We start from the raw sequence: 22,068 nt of genomic DNA on the forward strand, positions 1-22,068 counted from the left end.
ATGAGCTATGTTGCTGTATTGTTTTTGATTTTTAAAGATTTTTTTTTACGGACCATTTTTAAAGCCTTTATTGAATTTGTTGCAACACTGCTTCTGTTTTATGTTTCAGTTTTTCCTCCACAAGGGATCTTAGCTCCCTAACCAGGGATCGAACCTGCACCCTTGCATTTGAAGGCAAAATTTTAACCACTGGATCACAAGGGAAGTCCCCCATGTTGCTGTATTGTTCAGGGAAGGGATATTAATTCCCCACATTGTCTTTTATTGTAAGTTATTTGCTTTGGTCATAAGCTTAGACAGACCAGCAAAATACCCTGAGGAGTATGTGTGTGTACACATCTATTTATGAAGTGGTAGATGGGGCCACAGTGAATTGTGATATATCAAATAATATGCAAGTTTTATCTTATGTCACTCATCTTGACAGCCTTGCATTTTCAAAACTAATAAAAAAAACATAAGGAAACTGCTGCACAATCACCAACCTAGGAATCTTGGCCACCAAGCTAAACATCTAGTCATTTGTGCTGCACGTTAAGTGTGAAGGCACATATCATAGTTTGAGGTTTAAACGGGCCAATCAGTACCTACAGGAAATCAACAGTTGCGCGGCAAATTCTTCTTTCAGCCAATGCTTTCTTTGTCAGTGCCTTCTGATTACACATACTTGTGCATTCTAGGCATTGCTTCTACTTTGCTTTTGTTTAGGTTACTTAATATTCCTCCTCTCCCAAGAAGCAGAGACTGGGGGTATGGGAAGGAGGGCAGAGACCATCAACGGTCAGTAACAGAGTCAGAGGCTATGTCCTGTCTCCCTGGCCAGGGCACTTTGTGTCAGCAGCTGTGGCCCAGAGGGTTAACCTTCCAGCGTGTGTCCCTGATCACCTGGGAACCCAGAATAATCCATTCCCTCAACGCTTTCTCCCAAGAGCCATCATCATCCCTCAAAGAGCTCCCCCACTTTCTAAACCCACTCCTGTTATAGTGAACTGCACAGGAGGGCAGACTCACCCTCAAGCTAAGAAAAGCCCTCTGGAGCAGGGCTTGCAATCTTCTTTTGCAGTCTTTTAAATTTGCCCTAAGCTGCACTAAGAAAACTCCAAGGGCTTCCTCTCTTATGAACGAACAAATCTCTTTCACAGAGAAGCATAACTTCTCAGAGATTCATAACCAGCCAAACACCATCGCTTCTCTTGCAGGTGAAAAAAATTACATTTCTCCTTGGAGAAATAAGCTCACTTGTTTTTTCACTCTATTTTTTTCTCTTATCACAAGAAATTATAAAGTATTTCTAATAGCTACTAGAAGGACAAAGCTTGCACTGATTTCTCAAAACTACTGCCAATACAATATTGTGTTTAAGCACATCAATGACTAAACATATATTTTCTCTAAAGATAGCTGGAAAAGATGTTCACATGTATGTTTTACTTTCTCCCGTATAAACTGACCACAATCCAGGCTCAAGCATATTCGTTTTTCCAGTATATAGGAAAAAAGTAAAATATGGCATATTACTATAAACAGTATCTCTAAAAAGAAGTAAGCTATCCCCCAAAGCATTTTAATACCAAAACATATAATAAATGGCCCCTATGGTCTTCTGCTAGAAAACCAGAGCTACAGAGTGAAACATTAAAATGGAAATAAGTGAAAAGGGTTTCCCCAAAATAGGTAACACTAGCAACCCTGGAAGTTTAAGAGCCCTAGGATAAAATACGAGGTGAGTTAAAATTTCAGGAAAAAATTGCATTTATAAGGAGTGAATTTCCCTGCGGATTGATTGGTCAAGGGACGACACACAGAATAAGTGATGCTATTGTAACCATGCAGACTGTGGATGGGGAAGGAGTTTCTTCCTGTCAACATCTAGCTACTGTGGCTAGAATGAGTAAGAACTGAATTTTTCTCTCTTCTCCTGCTCTTTGGACATTTTATTTTTAATGAATAGTTTGTATCAGAGATAAGTCCAAAGACTATTACATGTGCGATTTCCTAATGTGTTCCACCAAAAAACTAAACAGAAATGAGACTACCTCAGAATGTCACAAATGAGCATCCTCATTCTCTTTCAGTGTTTTCATTTAGTTGGAGCAAATGTTTTGCCTTAATGCAATTGAAAAGAAAAGAACATTTAGGGACAACATAGCTAAGATCCCTCATAAAGCTTCATTTTCAAAAGCAGTGTTTGAATCTCTAAATAAATGACAATTCATTCTCTGTTTACTTTAGGTAAACAGAAAATGCATTGCGGAGCACTTGTTTTCAAAAGCTAATCAAGAACATTAGGTCCCAACAGATTCATTTAATAGAAATATAATAGGCATTCCTGCTCTCTTTTCATCTTGTCTCGCTGTAAATGCTAAAATGAACAGCAAATTAACCCTGTGTTGGAACAGAGTCCCTGTCACAGCTGAGATCCTCTCTCTCACGACTTGGAAACATCCCCGCATCCTGTCGCTGCTTTGACTTCTACATAGGAGAGACGAAAGCGCCTGATTGAGTTTGGCAAGAGAGTGCAGGAATACTTGAATTCTAAAGGGAGTACTGCGTGTCAACTCTGCTATCTTTCCTAGCAGAACAAAATATTACCATGTTGTCGCCTAAAATAGTGTACAATTAGGAAGTAGGAGGAGGGAAGGAGGTGGAATTGTTGTGTTTTTTTTTTTTCTCTCTCCAAGCTTACATATATCAACTGTCTTTCTCTATCTTTTTAACTTTACTAGCCATTCTCCAAATGGCTGCTAATCAACTACTACACAGAACAAACTAATAAAGACAGGGCCATCCAAGCTCTATAATCAGATATAAAAGATGTGCAAACAATTTGAGATCTTAAACTTCATATTCAGTGATATCAGAATTAGCATTAAGAACTCTATACAGAAAAACTATAATACTTCAAAAATTATGTAATAATGAACAAACCCTTTCAAAAACTGTTTTCACTGTGCTAAAGTAACATTCTAGACTTGTTGTAAGTATGTTATTCTTACAAGTAGTTCGCAGTTATTCTTGAAGGCAAGCCTTGGAGTTTCCTTAGCATAGTGCTGCTGGGGAAAATTTTCAGCATGTCCATCTTCATCTCTAGCCTGAAGGGAAATATAATGGCCTATTTAGGGACTTACAAATAATGGAAGAAAAAAAAGCTAAAAGCATAACAGCTCAGATCATTAAACAAACGGGAATCCAGAAATCACAACATCATTAAGAAATTTGTTTAAATACGCAGTACGCCTTTTAGATATCAAAATTTGGGATTTATTTTTCTTTACATAGTTCAGTTTGAACATGCAAATTCATTGTGGTGTAATATTTTAAATGACATGAAACAAAACAAAATCAAATAATTTTGCTGAAAATTACCACCACTTCAGACTTCCAGTGACTTTTTTTTGCACATTTAGGATTATATGACATACATACGTGTTTAAACTTTTTGGCATGCTTAAGCAATCTGTAGATAATGCACTTTTAAAATATTCTAATAGCAAGGCCATAAGAAAAGCAATTTGCATAGTTATATTTTGCATTGTCATACTATTAGAGATAAACTGATTCTCCTCAATTTTTAAATAAGATCTGAAAGGAGCAATGATCTAGTAAGAACAATGATTCTTAAATCAAATGCAGTAAAAATAAAAAAGATTTAATTAAGAAGCTGCATTAAAAGTTACTGGTTATTTTCATCTACACTGTTAATTAAGAAAGCTTAAGTTTAAATGGAGACATTAACAGAACCCATTAGCAATACCCCTTGCATACAGTCTTCCCTTTCTAATCTCCATCAGTTTCTGGTTTGGAGTTGGAGAGAAGAAAACGGTAGGTGAAAGGAGGCGTGTCCGCAGCGCACTCATTAAACCATCCATTTGGGTGACACTTGCACTCCGCTCTGCTTTCCTCTTATCGCAGCCCTAACTGCTCTCTCTTTCCTGGCCCTTCTGAAATTCACAGCTGAGCTGTCTCCCTCACATATGGCTTGCATATAATTATGCATATTCCATTTTGCACTGCATTAAAATGATGAGCTCCTGGCTCCCTGCCAGCTGATTTTAAAAAGCCCAAGTGAAGTAGGAAAAAGGAGAGAAACACAGGGAGAGCCGCACAGGAAGCAGCAGGTAGTTCTGTCTGCTGTCTCTTTAGATAAAATGTATGTCTGGCACCGGGGGAACAGCTGAGAACTACCTGTTGTGATGTATGGATTGAGGGGGAGAAAACAATGAGCATACATCGGCACAGAGCGGTGGCAGCGCCGAGTATTGTTTCTCTGTTAATGGCGTGAAAGCTGCCCCTGACAAGCACTACTCAGAGCTCTCAGCAAGACTAGGGACTGTCATTTTAGAAAGGGATCCCTATTCTGTATATTGTAGAAGGGGCAGCTTGTCTTTAATAAAGGCTTCTGCTATTTATTTCAGGGAGGGAACTGATGGAATTTGCAAGTGGACTGTCATGGTAGGAAAACTGGGATTACAAGAAGTATTTTTGAGATTTACAAACATCTCTGGGATTTTGTGCCTTTTACCTGTACCTTCCCTCCCAACCCACGACCAAATCAGAGTAAAATGAAAATGTAGTTGCAGGATTGGACTATGTGTGACAAAGAAAGAAGTGTAAGCGTGCTCATGCCCAATGGCTATCAAGGCACTGGAACCAATGATATTTCTTCTCCCAGCATCAGCCCTACTCTGCAGCTACATCAGTGAGAAGCCAACAGAGCCTTAAACGGGGCCCATTTAAGCAGAGTGTACACATAAAAGGCAGCAGTATAAAAAGCAATAAGATGCCAATGGATAGCATGTCAGATTCTTCTTAAGTGAATTTTAAACACTCGGTAGAGGTACAGGTTTCTTGAAAGCAGAGACCACATCTATTTAATCTTTTTTACCCTGCTACACCCAGCACCTTACTTTCAGGTACCGCTTAAACATTTCAGTGATTAAAAAAAACCCATACATGGATAGTAACTAGACCTAAGCACAACTCTGTAGAAAAATGCCACCTCAAAATATGCTAAACTTGGTGGTAGGTTTATTATATTCCTGATGCACTATGATGCAAATGCTTGGAAACATACATTGCATATAGTTTGCAAGGGCTACTATTTACATATATATATCTATATTCAATATATATGTATTTTGTATATAAATATTCATAAGGTAGAATATGTTTATTATGCATGTACTATGTATACACATTCATACACACCAGATGCCTAGGGATATTTTCAACATTAGAGGCAAAAATACATTCATTCCACTTACATGTAAGGTGCTCACAATGCTTTTTTTGTTTTTAAAGGACAAAAAAAAACCATTAAGATTTGAATGTGCTTCGTCAAAGGAGCCACAGATTTTATATAAAGCCTCATAAATTATGAGGTTAAATAAAACATCAGGGGAAAAGAAAGGAAAAGGAGGGCTGGAATGATTAGGAGTGGAGAGAGAAAGGCAGAAATTTGCTTCTTTATTAAGCCATGTATTTGCCTCTGCATCACATTCCATGGAGCTTAGAACGGTCTGCCTCTGAGAGTCAACCTGATTCTTGAGTTTAAGAAATTCCATCCCCCAGCCATTCACTGTGTTTCCACCACCCGCCGGAAACGGAAAGCACACAACATACCGGGAGACATCATCACCCTCATGTGTGTGCACACAAGCACTCACACACCTCACACGGAAGTAATCCCCTTTGCATTCTCAAGTTGTTTTTAATGTAAAAGTTTAAATTATTTTTACCAGCCTAAGTGAAATTAACTGAATCCATCTAAGGCAGTAGTTCTCTGCTCTGGCTACACAGTAGAATCATCTGCAGTGGTTTTTAACATATTAGTGCCTGACCCCCCAACCCCGCCATGTTTCCAAGATTCTGATTTAATTGGGCCTTAACATGGGTGGTTTTTGTTGTTGTTTTAAGTTCTCAGGTAACAGTAATGCACAGGCAGCCCAAGCACTGATATAAGAAGTTTGCCTGGAGGGGAGAATTGAGAGGAGACCCTGAGTGAGTCTGGATGGTCTACAGCCAGGCCCCAGGCCCTCTGAAGTGAACAGGTATGCAACACTAGGAAGATCCAGGATGTGGACCCGGCAGTGGGACTGACTCTGAAGATTTAACAGATTACATGGCTAGCTGTCGCTAAATTGTGTCCAACTCTATGCTACTCCATGGATTTAGCCTGCCAGGCTCCTCTGTCCATGGGGATGTTCCAGGCAAGAATACTGGAGTGGGTTGCCACTTCCTTCTCCAGGGGATCGTCTCCACCCAGGAATCAAACCTGGGTCTCCTGCACTGCTGGCAGATTCTTTACCAACTGAAGTACCAGGGAAGCCCCACATGGCTAGTTGCTTGTAAGCAAAAAAAAAAAATCCATTTATTTTTAGTTTCTAGTGTGACAATCTTGGAAGACCTACTGTACCTCATCCTCAAAAACACCTTCCCGAACCTCACTAACCAAATCAAATAGCTCCCATCTGCCTCTCTCAGGCCTGACACAGACGCACCCTTACACTGGCTGCTGTGACTTCTGTCTTCCCCACTAGACTGTGAGTTTCCTAAGGGCTTCTCACCATTGGATCTTTGGCCCCAGTCACTGACTGGAGCCTGGTAAGTGCTCTGTAGAAACGAGCTTCATTATCATTCCATATCAACTATGGCAATATTAGCTAAAACCCACTAGAACTTCCTTACCCTACATGCAGATTCATTTCAGCATGTTTTATAACCTCTTATATATCGAAGCCAGTGCCTTCTTCTGCGTCAGCCCCATTTTGGGTGGCAGCCAATGGCATACCAAGGTGGGTGGACAGAGGGAGCCCCTGACCCCTGCAGGGAGGGTGTGCAAACACTGGAGTTTCTCGAAATCACTGCTAATGGTAATAACACAAAGCAGATTGACTTTCAGCTGGTCTTATTGTTCTTGAGTTCTCTACAGACAGTGCCCCCTCTATTTGTCCATCTCAAGGCAGACCACTGCCATGGGCTCTTAGTAACTACTGCGGCCACAAGACCCATGTTGGTGTCTGAGTTCATTTTAAAGTGACCAGTTCGCATAGAAGTAATGTCGACACGTCATGATGAACTAAGTCTCTCCATGTGTCTCATTCTCAACAGCTTTATTCTGACTAATATGCTAGATATTTATGCCAACTATGGGGAAAAGCAAATGGGAAGCTGTTTATCACATTTTACTACAAATGTGATTGTAAGACCAAGGGTGCATTTTTGATCTATTATTCTCAGAAACCTTCACTTCTTGCCATTAAATAGAAATTAAGAAGTTCACCTAAACTGCAAAGGGATTTCCCCATCTTGCTGCCAGTCATGCATCTATTTTCATGCCATGCCTAATATTTGAATAAATAATAGATTATGCGAGAAGGGTTTCTCAGGTGATGCTAGCGGTGAAGAACCCGCCTGCAGATACAGGAGACATAAGAGACATGGTTTTGATCCCTGGGTTGCAAAGATGCCCTGGAGAAGGAAATGGCAACCCATTCGAGTATTCTTGCCTAGAGAAGTCCATGGACAGAAGAGTTGGTGGGCTATGGTCCACAGGGTTGCAAAAAGTCGGGACTTAAGGAACTTAGCATGCACGGATGTAAGAAACAGACTAATGGCCTCTCTATCTCAAACACCTCTGGCTTAAACAACGTTTTTGTCACCTCTATTTCCCTGTGAATCATCACTAACTTACTTTTTAAATATTGATTCTTACATATAGCAAACTTAAGTCCTCTTTCAAAGAATCCACTTCTTCCTTTGGTCTAGAGCCTTGGTGTCATGTGCAGATCCAGGCAAGGTTAGCATTTTTTCTCCTGTGGAGGACTCCTTTGGAAAATGTGAAACATTCCAAAAACAACTCCACTACCTACCCAGAAAAGTGAGATGTCTCTGACTCTATGAAAAGGTTAATACTGTTGCCATTTAAGTGGAAAGAAAACTAGGCTTCAGAGTTAATACCTCCCTGAGATGAATGGGGTTTTACACTTTCGTGTCATTGTGATTTCAGAATTTCTTTTGAAAACAAGAAAAGGTTCTGCCTAGAATGAGAGCTTGGGAGAGTGCTGCAGAGCTTCCAGACTTTGCTTTGCAACTTTTCAGCAGATGTAGCACATGTCAGCTCCCACATGTGGTGTGGTGACTAGACTTGGGAACATCAAAAATAGTGCATCTCAAAGTTGTGGGAATAAGTTTAGAGATGAAGAGTTGTAGGGCAAAAAAAATTATATCTTTATAACTAATTTTTGGAATCAGAAGCCATAGAATATCTTTTCAAAATTCAAGATAAATTAACTCTATCAGTTTAGCAAGAGAAATGGAATTCATCATGGGGTGACAACTTTCAAAAACCCTTGGAATTTCATTTTCTGATATGTCATTTCTGGTCTGTCCTTCCTTTGTTAAATGTCTACAAACGCTGTCCTGAGGAAACTCAGCAAGGAATGGATGGCAGCTGCCACACAGCCTTTCAGTGTGCTGTGGACATCCTTGTGAACTTGATGTAAGCATCAGCCCAGTGTCTTCACCTCTGAGTGAAGTGCAGCCGGTTCTGGCCCTGGGCTGGAACAGCACAGGGAGGCCTCCGGAGTTACTGCCCAATTCCTCATGACTGAAAGTCCATTCCCTTCACCTAGATTCCTGACCCTTACCTCATTTTCCCAGGGTAAAACCAGACTCCATCTCTCCTCCCCACTTCTCCTGGAAAATCTGCAAGCATCTTGTAAGGCTTCATTCAGATTGCACCTCCTTTAGGAACGGATCTGAGACCTCTTCCTCCTGGTCTGACCTCTCTGTCCTCTCTATATCCACTCCATCCATTGCACTGTACTATGACCATCTATGTGTTTGCCTTTCCCACAGATTTGTGTGGTCCTCGAGTGTAGAAACTGCAGCCTATTCAGCTGCAAGCAGTAAGAGCCTCGCCTAGTTCTTGTTGCATTATAAAGGCCACATAAATGGAAAATGAACGAATGAGTTCCTATCCTTTAACCCTAACAACTGGCCATTCTGCCTTGCACTGCAGTCCCCAGAGGAGGTGTTCTGCCCCCGAACCCAGAAGTACTTGCCATGTTGAGTCTCAGCCTCTGCTGGAGCTCTTTGATCACATCTGCCTCACACTTTGACCTCTCACTATTCCATGCACTTCTGCCCAACACATATCCCTCCCATGTGGTTAGATATCAGGGTCTTAGCTTGCAGATCCAGTACTCAGTTTGGACTTTAGCCAATAATCCCTTTTCCCCACGTTTCTTTCCTCTACCTCCCACCCAGATGGACTTTCGCCTAAGAAAAACCAGTCTACCTCTGGTCTTTGCCTACAAAACTCTCATCCCCTAAATTCTGTTCCTGGATTAACCAACCTGGTACCTTGCTCCATTTTTCCATCTCACCTAGTTATAGTGCCCCAAGTCCATCTGGGACACCTTGGTGTAACTCACCCTGCTCAGGACTCCTGTCTTATCTTCCCAACCAGAATGTAAACTGCCAGAGGGCAGAGGCTGTGCATTACGTACGAAGGACCCATGCTCAGCGAGCACCTTGTAGAACAAGCCTATACATATATGTTGAGTGAGTGAGTGATAGTTGCTCAATCATGTCCTGCTCTTTGCGACCCCATGGATTGGTGTAGCGCACTAGGCTCCTCTGTTCATGGGATTCTCCAGGCAAGAATACTGGAGTGGGTTGCCATTTCCTTCTCCACATATAATGTTGAATGGATTCATTAATCCTTGCCCTTCCTTAAGGTAAGGCCCGGAAGTGCGTTTTCTTCACTCTGAACTGCCTACATCTATGTAAGTACACATTCAAGTCACTGAATATCAGATGGCGGATAGGTCGTGGACAGGATTGTGCACGCATGCAGCTGGGCAGAGAACTTTCTCCTAAACTGGGGACTCCTAGCTGGCCTCAGGCTCCCTGTTCCGCAATATCCCAGGCACCCAGAAACATGGGTGTGTGGAACCAGGCACTTGCTCAACTCAACACTGCTCCTAATCTTTGCATCTGTATCCCTTGCCTTCCCTTTCATTAGCTTGTCACTGAAGACTGACTATGGGATCCTGCAGTGACACCCATTTTACTTTGTTCTTTTAACAAAATGTATTTAAATTCCCACTTAGCGTGTGGGCCAAGGGAAAAGCTGTTTTCCACAGCAAAGTTCCTCCTAAGTCTCCATCCTCCTCAGCTGGCAAGCAGGGGGCTCTCTCCATCCCGCTTCAGGCTCCTCTGACAGCTCACACATCTCTGATGAATGAGACGGACTTATTTGCTGCAGCTATTTTTTCACTCCATACAAATCTTTATATATATCATAAATTTTTAATATCCAATTTGGAGTCTTCAAAGAATAACAGTAACAAACATGCAACACGAAGATAATGGGAATCGAATCATGTTTATGGCCTCCATGAGCATCGCCTTAAACGATAGCAGGTCAGAGCCACTCAGAGCCGCAAGCGTGTGAGGCTGTGGGGCTGATCTCCTGCCTGATTAATGGCTGCCCTCACTCAGGGGCCTAATGGATAGCATGACAGTTACGGCAACGGATTCCACATCAGCCTGAAATACAGCTACCACGTGGACGAAAATATATCATCCTCCATCCAGCACGCTTTTCAGCTGTGTCTGGAATTATCAGAGCAGTTGCTGAGTGGTTCTGAAATCCCTGTTTCTGCTTTTCATTTTTAAAATCTATTTTCCCTTTATCGAACAGGTGGCCCTTCTGGATTTATCTTGCACTGCTCTTTGTCAGGTCACCTGAGTGTCTTTGTTTGGTAAGAACTGCTTTTTCAAAGCGACCACAGGTAAGACCCAGCAATTGGGGCATGTGGCTCCTTCTTTTCAACTCTCAGCTAAAGCAATACCACCGTAACATCTAGGCAGCTTCTGATTATCCCAGGACCCTTGATCCAGACTCAATGACTGCTCCCCTCCCCCACCTCCGGCCTCTGCCCATCACTTGCCTTTTGACTTTTCACTGCTTATTTGCATCTATTACCCTGGGACCCTAGAGGGAAAACAAAAGGCAGGGAAACACAGATAACACCATTTTGCTACCAACTGACCCCTATAAAATGCTCAAATAATTGAGCATTTCAGGTGGTCCTTTTATTCCTGTTCTTTGAAATCACTAAGCAAAGGGTCTGGATCCTGGTCTTTATATATAGCTCTCATGATGGACCTGAGAGATTAGAGAAAATGTGAAACAGGCAAGGACTGGAAGGAGACCTCAGGACCCCACCTGTAAGGCTAGGAAAGGATCCAGATGTTACAGGGGAAATTTACTATCCATAGGAAGTCTCCCCCCAAACAACCTGGTCTCCAAGGGGAATAAGAAACACACTAGAACCAGATGAAGATACCACTCTGGATAATATCAGGGATTAATAGGAACAGCTCACATTCCTGCAGCTCTAATGTACTCACCAGACAGCATTCTAAATGCTTGATACATATTAACTGATTTTACATTCACTCACACATACACCATACAAACCTGAGGAGGTAGGTATCAGCCTCCATTTTATATGAAGAAACTAGAGCACAGACAGATTTCATAGTTTATACAAAGTCACACATCTAACAAGTGGTAGAATCAAGATTCAAACCTAGGCAGCGTGCCTTCAGGGTGAGCACTTGAAGCTCTGATGCTCTACCACCTCTCTGCTAGTGACAAAAATAAATCAGTATCGAATAACTTGAAAATACTAATGCCATTAATTTTAAAGTATGTATTATTTATTATTAAGGGAATTTTTTAAGTCTTTGGTTTAGCAGTCCAAGATTGAATACACCAAGGAAATTAGAAAATGAGGGTACTTAATGGCAGATACAACCGAAGGGGGAAGGGTGGTCTGCAAAGAGACTAGGAAAAGAAATCCAAGAGCAAGCAGGAGACAGTAATTCTCTCGCACAACCTGCGGGAGATGGCACTTCAAAAACTCTAAAATTAACCCTTAAAACAAACCAACCTCTTTAACCAAATTCTTATTAAATAACCTTCAGATGGTTGATCAGGACAGCTAAGTCCATCAATTCCAGAGGGCTGCCCCCTGCAGAGTTCACTCAACTATTCAGACCCTTTAGTAATTTCCTTTGTGAACTTCTAAAAGCATCATCAACATTATCATATGATTTTTTATTAATCTTATAGAAAATGCCATACAAACTATAAAAGATGTTTGTGTGTCTTATCTCATTTACTCCCAGCTCTCTGATATATAAGTGCAGGTTGTGACTTTAGTTAGTTAATATGAGTCAGTTCATCAAAGCAGTGGAACCCCCTGTACAAATTAGTGACACTGAGTCCCTGGACTTGCCTAGAGGAGAAATGGGGCCTGGACTGTGGTGATTCTTGAAGGGTGAGGGGTGGGGAGCCAAAGGCCTGGTTCATGGGCCTCTGCTCATTACCACCACCCTGCTCACTACTAGGAATAACTGAGACAGAGCATCGGCAATGCACTCTGATCAGGCTGATGGCTGCTTAGCTCAGCTGGTGGGCATAATGTGGTGGGACCATGATGTGAGAAGTGTGGGTCATGGTCCTGGGACAGTTAGCTTGCTCTGTGTCTCCATCCCAGAACACACCCTTCTTCGTGACATATGCACACAGGTCTTCCAAAGGGTAGATGGATACCAGAAAACATGTGAGAGGATGTGGCTGAACCAGGGCACGTCTCTCACTACTTCTGGAAGAAATATCTCAAAGGGCATACCCCAGTGATAGTGGTCATGGAGAGCTATGTGTCATGAATGGAAACAAATGGTCTCTCTGAATTATTCCCTAATTCTGAGGTCAAGGACTATAAGCTCTGAATTAGCAGCAGTATTTGTCAAGGACCATGATGTCACAATTGTTATCTGTGATAAAAGTTCAGTGCTCAGACCAATTTAACTTTCTTTTCTCCCACCAGCAGCCAAAGAAATGCCATAATCAATGTCCAGATACAGCAGGGTCACCTACATCTGCCCTGGATGGTTCATATGCTAAGCTGCAGTGAACCCTGTCCCCTGGGTGTCCACTAAGCAGGATGACAGAGGCCCCAAGGCTGATCTCACAATCACTCTGCACTTTTGTCACTGGTTCCCTACCAGCTTCAACTTTGAGTCCACTTCCATACCACTCCCAGCTCTCCACCCTCACCCTTACCCTTGGCTCTGGCCTTGCCGTGGACCCTCTGACCCATGCACTTGGCCTGCCTGGAGTTTGCTTTCTCTCATGGACTTAGCTGTGGACCCACCACTCTGGTCCTCCACTCAGGACAGACACAGGAGACTTACTCTGGTTACTGCTCTGGCCTTGGACAGCTTTAGGGTCAGCATCCAATATGTTATGTCAAGTACAATTTGCCTTAAAGGTAAGATTTCTTTAGCAAGAAACAGATCTGGAAATTATGCAATGTTTATAAAACTGGCCTGAACATGAAGAAAGATGCGGACTAGGAGGAAAATTCTGATGCACTGTGCACTGTCCACACAAATGTTCTGACCAACGTGGAGTGGTGCTGTGATTTATGTGCTGGAGGCAGGCAAAGGAGAAAGGCAGGGTGACCAATCCATTGGCTCTGCCCCTGGGTCTTTCAGAGCGTGAAGTTGGAATGTGATTGTGAACAGGATGGACCCTCCTGACAGCTTCAATTAGAATCCATGTGCCACTTGACCTGTCACATCAATATAGGTATTATCAGGCTTGGAGCAACAAAGTCTAAATTACCTTGCTTCCAACCCTAGGGCCAATCAGCCTCTCTGAGGACCCAAATGCAAAGATGGTGGCACAGAGGCTTCATGAATAATGACCTCTGCTCAAACAATACTCTCTGGAGTCTTAGTTTTAAATCCTAGTCATTCTGTAGACGATAAATGGAGGTAATAAAAGGTGAGGTTGTGTCATGTTTAAATGGGAGATAATCATTCTAGCAGAATTTGGTGTTGAGGGAAGGGCTCGTTGAGGCCAACAGCTGAGTATCAGGTTGAGACCCATTTTTGGATGACAACTTCAGTGAACACTTGCTCCTCTATCATTATTATTATCCCATGAAATAGATTTTGGAATCAAAGTCCATGTGACAAAAGACAAAAAATGACCTGGGTTTCCACATCCTCTCCCTTTTTAGAACAAGAAATGAACAGGTGCTCTGCACAGTGAGCAGTCCCCACCTGCCACTCCTGTTTTGCCCTATCCCCCCGACCCCTTACCCGGCCATTCTGGTACCAAAATTCCCAAGCTCTTCCAGTTCCTGGTATCTCAATTGCTCAGTGTGATTCTAGATATGAGATAACTGGTAGGTATCTCCCAGAGATAATGGAGGTTCTAAGACCACAGATTGGACCCTACTGGAGAGAACATTAACACTTCCAGAAACTTCCCGCTCAATGACTGCTTCATGGAGCTGTCACCACAAAAGAAGAAAACCCAATGTAGAAGTCCCTCTGACGGTAACACAAGACTCAAGTTTGTTCTGTGTAAGAGACACCAGGCTAAGAATTTTGCAGACTTCATCTCATCAAAGCCCCCCAGCAAATCCTTATGAGGTCTATATTACCATTACCACCTCCATTTTGCCAGCAAGGAATCTGAAGAGTAGAGAAGGTAAGTGCCTTGTCCAAAGCTAAAGAGCTGATAAAGGCAGAGCTGGGCTCTGAACGCAGGCATCTCGGCCCTAAGCACAGGTTCCTGCCCCCACACCACAAGGGGCTCTTCCACATCAGCATAGCCAGCAGCGGAAGCCTGGCTGATGAGGAGCAAGAGGAACTGAAGACACTACCAGGAGGCAGAGAACTGACAGCTCAACATCCCTATGGGTGCTGGTGGGAGAGGGAGGAACCTTGCCCTCTGGTCTCCCTATTTCACGCTGAAGCACTGATGCCCAACACAACTCAAATGGAGGTGTTCATGGAAGCCATCCCCCACCCCACCACCGACAGGAGACTGTGGTCTATTAGACCACAGGCAACACAAGCAACAAAAACACAGCCAAAGGCTGAGCAGACCCAAACCCCGAGCCCACTTGAGGCAGCGGCCTTTCCAAGCGTCTGCCCTCGAGGTGTGGGGCAGGGATGGGGAAGAATGGGTGGGGAGCGGGCATGGAAATGGGAGTGTGCGGGGGTGGGTCTTGTACAGCAGCCAGAGAAACTGCCAGGAGATGGGGAAGAACATAGTCTTTGAACTTGACAGACTTCTCATTAGAGGGCCTGCTTGTTTTCAAATCTCCCCTATATTTTGGCTTCATTTACACATCCTATGAATTTAAGACTACGGAATTCAAACTGAGAATGGGAGCCCAAATCTCTTCTTGGATTTCAAGATGGATTGAGACTGTTTTCAAGGACAAAGGATTCTAAACTCATAAAACTCACCTGTGGTTCTTGCCTAAGCGTCAAACAGAAAACTGTTATGGTTTGATATGGAAAACAGTAAAAGGGAAATAAGAATGATCACTTGATATATCTATCACTAGTATTAGCTTTCCCTTTTTTTTTTTTTTCCTGTTTAGTCACACAGCTTGCAGGATCTTAGTTCCCCGACCAGGGATCAAACCCCAGCCCATGGCAATGAAAGCACCAAGTCCTAACCACTGGAGCACCAGGGAATTTCCCTAGCCTCTCCTTGTTAATAATAACAAGCTGTGTTTGCGTACAATCAAGTATTCTAGTGTGATAAAGAAATTTCGTTAATTTATTTGCCTTAGAGGATGACAGACCTTTGCCTCTGAATTATAAAATGTTTAGCCCAACTGCATAAACTATAGGCTACACTACTCCAAATTTCTACCAAACCACTAATACGTGGCTTTGTGAACCCACAGAAAATGGGTAGCAATGACAGGGGCATTTAAACAATTTTTTCCTTAGGTCTCATTCATTCATTCATTATTTATTGAGCGTCTACAACGAAGGATACAAAATGAATGGGATCCAGCCCATTCAACATTCAACACACGTTAATTTTTTAACCTCAATGATAACAATAGAACAAACGATTCCCTGCCAAGGTCTAATCATACACCTTTCGAAGTGTCAAATATCATACATTTATATCTTATTTAAAATTTAGATTTTTTAATAATTGTAAATAAACCACAAAAGGACTAGAAAATATTCTCATAATTACATAAGAATTATGAGGAAGTGAAAACCAAGGGGGAAAAGAGCAAATTCTTAAAGGCTGAGCAACCAGTGTGCCATTTGGCTGAAGATATTAGTACAGAAAAGGGGTGAGGAAAGCCATCTGATGCCTATAATGAGCTGAGTTCAATTTCCGGAGCCACCAGTAAAAACAGGGGATGTTAACATCCAGCTCAAGAATTCGTTGCAAGGATTGAATGAGAAAATCCATTACATGTCCCACACAATGTCTGGCTCAGGGTAAGAACTCAATAAATGACAGTTATTTAAATTTTACAAACCCATTGCTTTTCTGGAGAGAAAAACTCAGCTGACTGGAAGGTCATAAGGACTCAATATCTTTTCTTATCATTGAAGTCTTGATTAAAATTAAGTTGCATGCAGTGAAAGGGCACGCTCAGCAGCTAAAGGCAAAGCTGAAGATACTGGTGAAGATCTGAGGGCTTTTAGAAATGCATAAATAAACTCTCTAATCGGGGTCCTAACCCTCTATGCAGCCTAGACACAACAGGCACTTAATGACCTCTTTTCTCTTCTGCTCTCTGACTACCATTGTGCCCCCTGCAAATAAGGCATCATTTTGTTTTTTCTCTTTATCTCCTCTTATGTTTCATGAGTAACATCTCCATCAAGAAACTTGCCACCCTCACTGGGCAGTCCCACCCACATAAGCTGCCTAGGGTTGCATGCTGGGGGGACCGTTGCATGTTGAATTCCACTGCCTTCACCACACTTCCGCCAAATAACAACCTAGGTTTTATTGTTAGTCCCCCTTCTTTACCATTCACACCATCTCCCTTTATTCCTTATTTCCCAGCTACTAACTTCATCCTGTATCAACTTATGTCCGCTCTGCAGAGGCTGGACATATGCTTGTAGGCACAAGCACACCTCCCAAGCTGAATGGCCTCACCAAAGATGGACAGGAGCAGACAAATAAAGGAGAGGGAGAATTTCTGAACAGTCTAATATTTGATTTAGCATTTTCAGTCAATGTGCAAATGAATGGATACTATTTTCTTATTCAAAAGGCTAGGGCTTTTTTTTTAACTAAATGTTGCAACATTTATTAGGTCCTTATTTGTTTTAGAATTAAGTTCAAAATTGTTGCCTTTGAGGTTTTTTGTTTGTTTCTTAATGTGTTTATCCCCATCTTTCTGACACATCACTCCTCCTTTGAAACCCACAGACAGGACCCTGAATCACCTGGCAATCCCCTCACCACAAGTGGGAATCCCCTCCTGCACTTAGTCACCTGTACAATCTGAAACAGCTTTCTTTTTCTGATCTATTTCATCATAAATTAAAATGTTGTCCTTGTAAAAAACACTTTCATTTCTTTCCACCCCTTGCCCTGTCACAGGAAGCTGCTGTACGGGTACCATATAATGTTTATGCTCATTTGTGTCTTCATATTACAACCTGCCCTCCTGTGCTCTAGGATGTGAGATCTACAAAGATATAATCAGAATGAAATTGTATTAGTTTAGATTAGCATCTGTGGCATCAATTCCTATAAATGATACAGACAAGGCAGAAGCTATAATGCTTGTCTTGTTTCAAGGTAAAAATGAAAAATGACATCTTTGATGGAGAAGACTCCACGGAGACCCGGGAAGAAATGCAGCCAGTCCCCCTGCTCACAGACAGCTCTCTTCCCCATCACATGGCTGACAGGTGTGTAATCATGTGCCTTAGTCACAGTTTGTGTTAAAATAACCAATTACCCAATGAATGTGGGTCGAGCCCTTGTGTGACTGTCGCCACCACTGCAAAGCATCTGAAACACGGGCTTGAAGGAGAGAGTCTCTGTGCTCCTCCCCAGCCAAGGAAGGATGCTCTGCAAGCCTGGGAAAGAAGACTCTCCTGCTCCACAAGGAATCTGCTAAAATGCAGGACATTTCTCTGCTGGTCACTGCCCTTAGGATGAAAGCTTCCAACAGGGCCACCGGGGATGGTCAGTGGGGGTCTCTCAACATCCCTGTCATTTCCTGTCCTTGTCTTTCCAGAACACATCAGCTTCACCTCTCGTAGAGCACACGTTAGCACAAGGGCTGTCTGCTCACCCAAATTTCCACATGGACAGGGCGAAATCTACCATCAGCCTGTCCTTTCCCCTGTGGTGTGCATCACCTTCTGCCAGACACCACAGTGACACAGGACAATGCTAAAACCCAAGAGCCCTGCCATTCCCGGTGCATCCTCCCAGGCAAAGAGATTCCAATAGATCTCCAGCTCGGGAAAGGTTGGGTAGCAACGCAGAGAGCCAAGACAGAAGCCGTGTATTGTTCTATGTTGTGGGCATGGTCAAGAAGAGCAAATCCATCAGCACTCACAAATAATGTAAGCCCCCAAATCACACTTTCGATTGGCCCAAAGGTTATCTGTTAACCTGCTGGGGAAAAAAGCCTGCAAATAACTTACACGAAATCAATGTAGAAAGTTGTTGAGATAATGATTTAGTTACAACAGATTGATTATAATAACACTGTTATTATGCTTCATCAAACATAATAAACCAACTGCTCTGGCTGCAAGGCCTGTGGGTGGAGGAGCCCTACCTCCCAGACCAGTGGCTGAAGAATTTGAAGGACAGGTGAAAGGCAGTTACTGCCCCGTGGCCTGGTTCCCCAGCTGTGAAGAGGTGCTAGTATTTGTTACCTACATTTGGTTGAATGAGACAGTGGTTATGTCCTCCATGTAAAACTAACATGGAGCTCATGTTAAGAAGAGAGTTTGAGTCATGTGTCCACTGACATCTTCCGGTCAGAAATACTATATGCTTTCAAACAAATAAGTTTTCAGTAAAACCAAGGGAGGTGACAACTCAAATTTTAGGTAGCAAATATGAAAGTAAAATACAATGAACCAAAAACTCTCTGAACTGGTTTATTTCAGCTAAAGGAGACAAGGAGATACAAACAGTTGAGTGAAAAGTACAGTTCTTTTATATCTCTCATCCTTTTTCTTATCATGAAAAGTGTTCCACTGAAAGATTTACGTGTAAAGACCAGACTAATATTACTTTCCTGTAAAAAGGCTCGATAAGCTATGCTTTGCCTGAGATGAAGAACAATAAACATTTACAGGGGAAAAAAAAAAAATCAGCTGGTTTTCCTCTCATGTCATTCCTCTCCATAACTGATGAGATTTAACCACAGTCTTATTATCCTCATTAGCATAAGTGCTAATTACACCTCTCCTTTCCTACTGGAAGGACACCCGGGACCCCATACCAACCTTAACAACGGCAGGCACCCCAGACCCAGGCTGAGGGAACAAGATGAGGTTCAGGGAGCTGTGTCAAGGTGAGTGGAACACAGCGGGACAGAGGAGCTAAAAAGGGAGGGGCAGAACTACAGGTGGGTATTGAAGCAAGGGTCTTCTTCCAAGCACAGAGTGAGGCCTGGTACCCCACCCCATCGCGCGGCGGACGGGGTGTTTCTCCTCCACTTATTCATGTGCTCCTGGCAATTCTAGCAGTGGCACCTCGAGTGAAAAGCACACTACTTTGCACATATGGTGGAAAGAATCTTGTGCATCAGTTGAATGCATGCTGAACTACATACACATTCTGTTTTATCTCCGGGCCCAGCCGTGCTGCAAACGCTTGCAAATTGGGAAACCTTCTGTGCAGTAAAAATACGGACAGGAGAAGCTAGACTGTGACTTATAAGATGCGACACTAGCCAAAAAAGCCAAAGTAACTAAAAGTTAAGGCATGTGCTTCACACTCATTGCAACAAAAGGCAGCTTTGCAAGGCGAGGACTCAGAGCCTCATTCCTCTTCATCCTGTGGTTTCAGACCTGAAGACGGGCTTCCCTTCCACACACACAGTGCCCCCTACGGAACCTCTGCTTGCATCCAGAGCTGCTTTCACTCTTGGAATGCTTGAAATTTATATGGAAAAAATGTCAGCGAAATTTCTCAGATTTACCTTGGTAGGGGCTAGTGATGAAATGGCTATTTTTGTCCTCAGTTTTATCCTGAAGTCTTCAGCTGACCATCCTGTCATGGGATGTTGCCACCCTTAGCCAGTCAATGGCTTCATTTTCACTTCCTAAGTGTTTCTAAAAATGGAAATCTGATATGGCTCAAGATTCAGGACTCCCTGTATATTGGGGATGTAAAAGGGGCAAAGTGCTAGATGGTTCTGATTCCTTCTTTCCCTCTTTTCCTTTCCTGACCGCCCCCACCACCAACTGAAATATGATTTCTTAAGATAACTCTTTTCAAATAAATGGTTCCTAATGAAGGGGATTGATGTAAAAATCCATTCTCCCTTTAAATCAGAGGTCTTCCCTTCTTTCCTATTAGCCTTTTATATACATAGGGAAAAGGTGTGACAGTGTAAAGATTTCTGTAATAAATGAAGTCACTTTTTATAGGGGTCAATGCATTAAGGTTTCCATTGCACTTTTTCAGCCTGCTGAGAATTGTAATGTGTCCCTGTTTCACAAATGGAAGACACTGAGATGTAACTGGGTGATCCAACTGAAGGCATAAAAGAATCATAATGTGGGGTTCCTGGCAAGACACTGACAGGTTAAGGGATAAAAGGAAAACAGCAGAAGGTACCCAAGGTCATGTCCAATATAGTCCCCACTATCTGCTAGCAGCTCCTCCTCATTCAAGGACATCTCTCTCCCCTCCTAAACCTTTTGTTGGTGCAACATCAGGGGTTGTAAAGGAGCAGTGGGCTTAATAATGCTGAGTGTGTTTGTTCCTTTCCTCACTTGATCTGTGTGTAGAATTTGTGATTTTGATTCCATGTTACTCAGAATCTCTCACAAATGTTAGGCGTGACGGAAGTTAACCCCAAACTGGTGGGAAGCTCTGAGTTGCCTGAGGCGTGCTTCGGCTTATTTCAGTCAGTTGTTCATTTTCAATATGCTTTCAGTTTGTCGAGTTGCTAGAAACAATAAAATACATATTTAAAAGACTGTGTTTTATAAGGACTCCACAGGCAACTTCGCCACACTTTCCACTGTTCAGCACTTTGTCCTGCCTTATTCTTCTTTGTTTTGTTCTTGTGGTTGCTTTCTTTCTTCTTCTTCTTTTTTTTTTAATGAGTTGAAATATACAGAAAACAGAAGAAAGTCAATCATTGGAAGTGACTCTTGCCATTTAACTCTAATCTAGTAACACAGTGTGTGATGAATTATTACTGATATATTTGAAATTCTTAACAGAGTCTTCTGAGAAGTATATGTACACCAAAGGGAAAGAAACATATTACATTTTTTGATAAAACCCCAGGTTCTTAAAATGAACAAGGTCATAAGAGAACCAGCCAGCTGAGTTTAAGCATTGCCCCTCTCCACATACATCCACACTAGAGCCAGAAAGGCAGAGGCAAGAGAGATCCTCTGGGCTACTTTCAGAGTATCTCTATCGTTCTCCCCTTCGGACCTCCCTGCCATGCCAGACCCCCCAGAGCAAAGCCACACCTTCAGCATCACAGCTCACTCCTGGATGACCAACCACTGTCTACACCATGTCCCTCCTCTGTCAAGAGCTCTGCTGTTTCGTATCATCAAAATACCTGCATATGTTACTAACTAAATTCTGGGACTGGACGGCATTTTCACACATAGTATAATCAAATCATTAATCAAGGCTCCTCTTAGATGAACTTATTCCAGCATTCTGAATTCACTTTCTTTATCTCATCAGCTATGGGAATTATGGGAAAGAGACACATAAGATCTGGCCCCTTCACTCAAGGAGTTTTCTGCTTGGTTAAGAAGATTAGACCTATATATATATTAAAGGGAGGAAAAACGTGACAGATTCTTGCTTAAATACATACATGCTTGCCAAGGCCATGGGAGAGAGGTATCTTTTTGGGCTGAGGTGGTGAGGAAGGGATGGGATTTAGTTGAGCCCTGGAAGGAGGCTTTCAATAGGGGTTTTTAGTCATCCTTAAGGATCTGCCCATCTTT

General features: G+C 42.5%; 1 protein-coding gene across 2 annotated transcripts in view; it reads right to left on the reverse strand.

Annotated features, from left to right (window-relative positions):
* The window catches only part of LOC120862538 (sine oculis binding protein homolog), a 164,822-nt gene that overhangs the window by 66,078 nt on the left and 76,676 nt on the right, over positions 1–22,068 (reverse strand). The window contains exon 5 of one of the 2 annotated variants that reach the window (XM_040238558.1): positions 2,997–3,092. The exons of the other annotated variant lie outside the window; for it this stretch is intronic. Within the exon in view, the coding sequence (XP_040094492.1) occupies positions 2,997–3,092 (96 nt within the window). The remainder of the gene's footprint in view (positions 1–2,996; positions 3,093–22,068) is intronic. 2 annotated transcript variants of the gene reach the window in all.

Source organism: Oryx dammah, unplaced genomic scaffold (assembly GCF_014754425.2).
Source record: "Oryx dammah isolate SB20612 unplaced genomic scaffold, SCBI_Odam_1.1 HiC_scaffold_4, whole genome shotgun sequence".
Classification (NCBI taxonomy): domain Eukaryota; kingdom Metazoa; phylum Chordata; class Mammalia; order Artiodactyla; family Bovidae; genus Oryx; species Oryx dammah.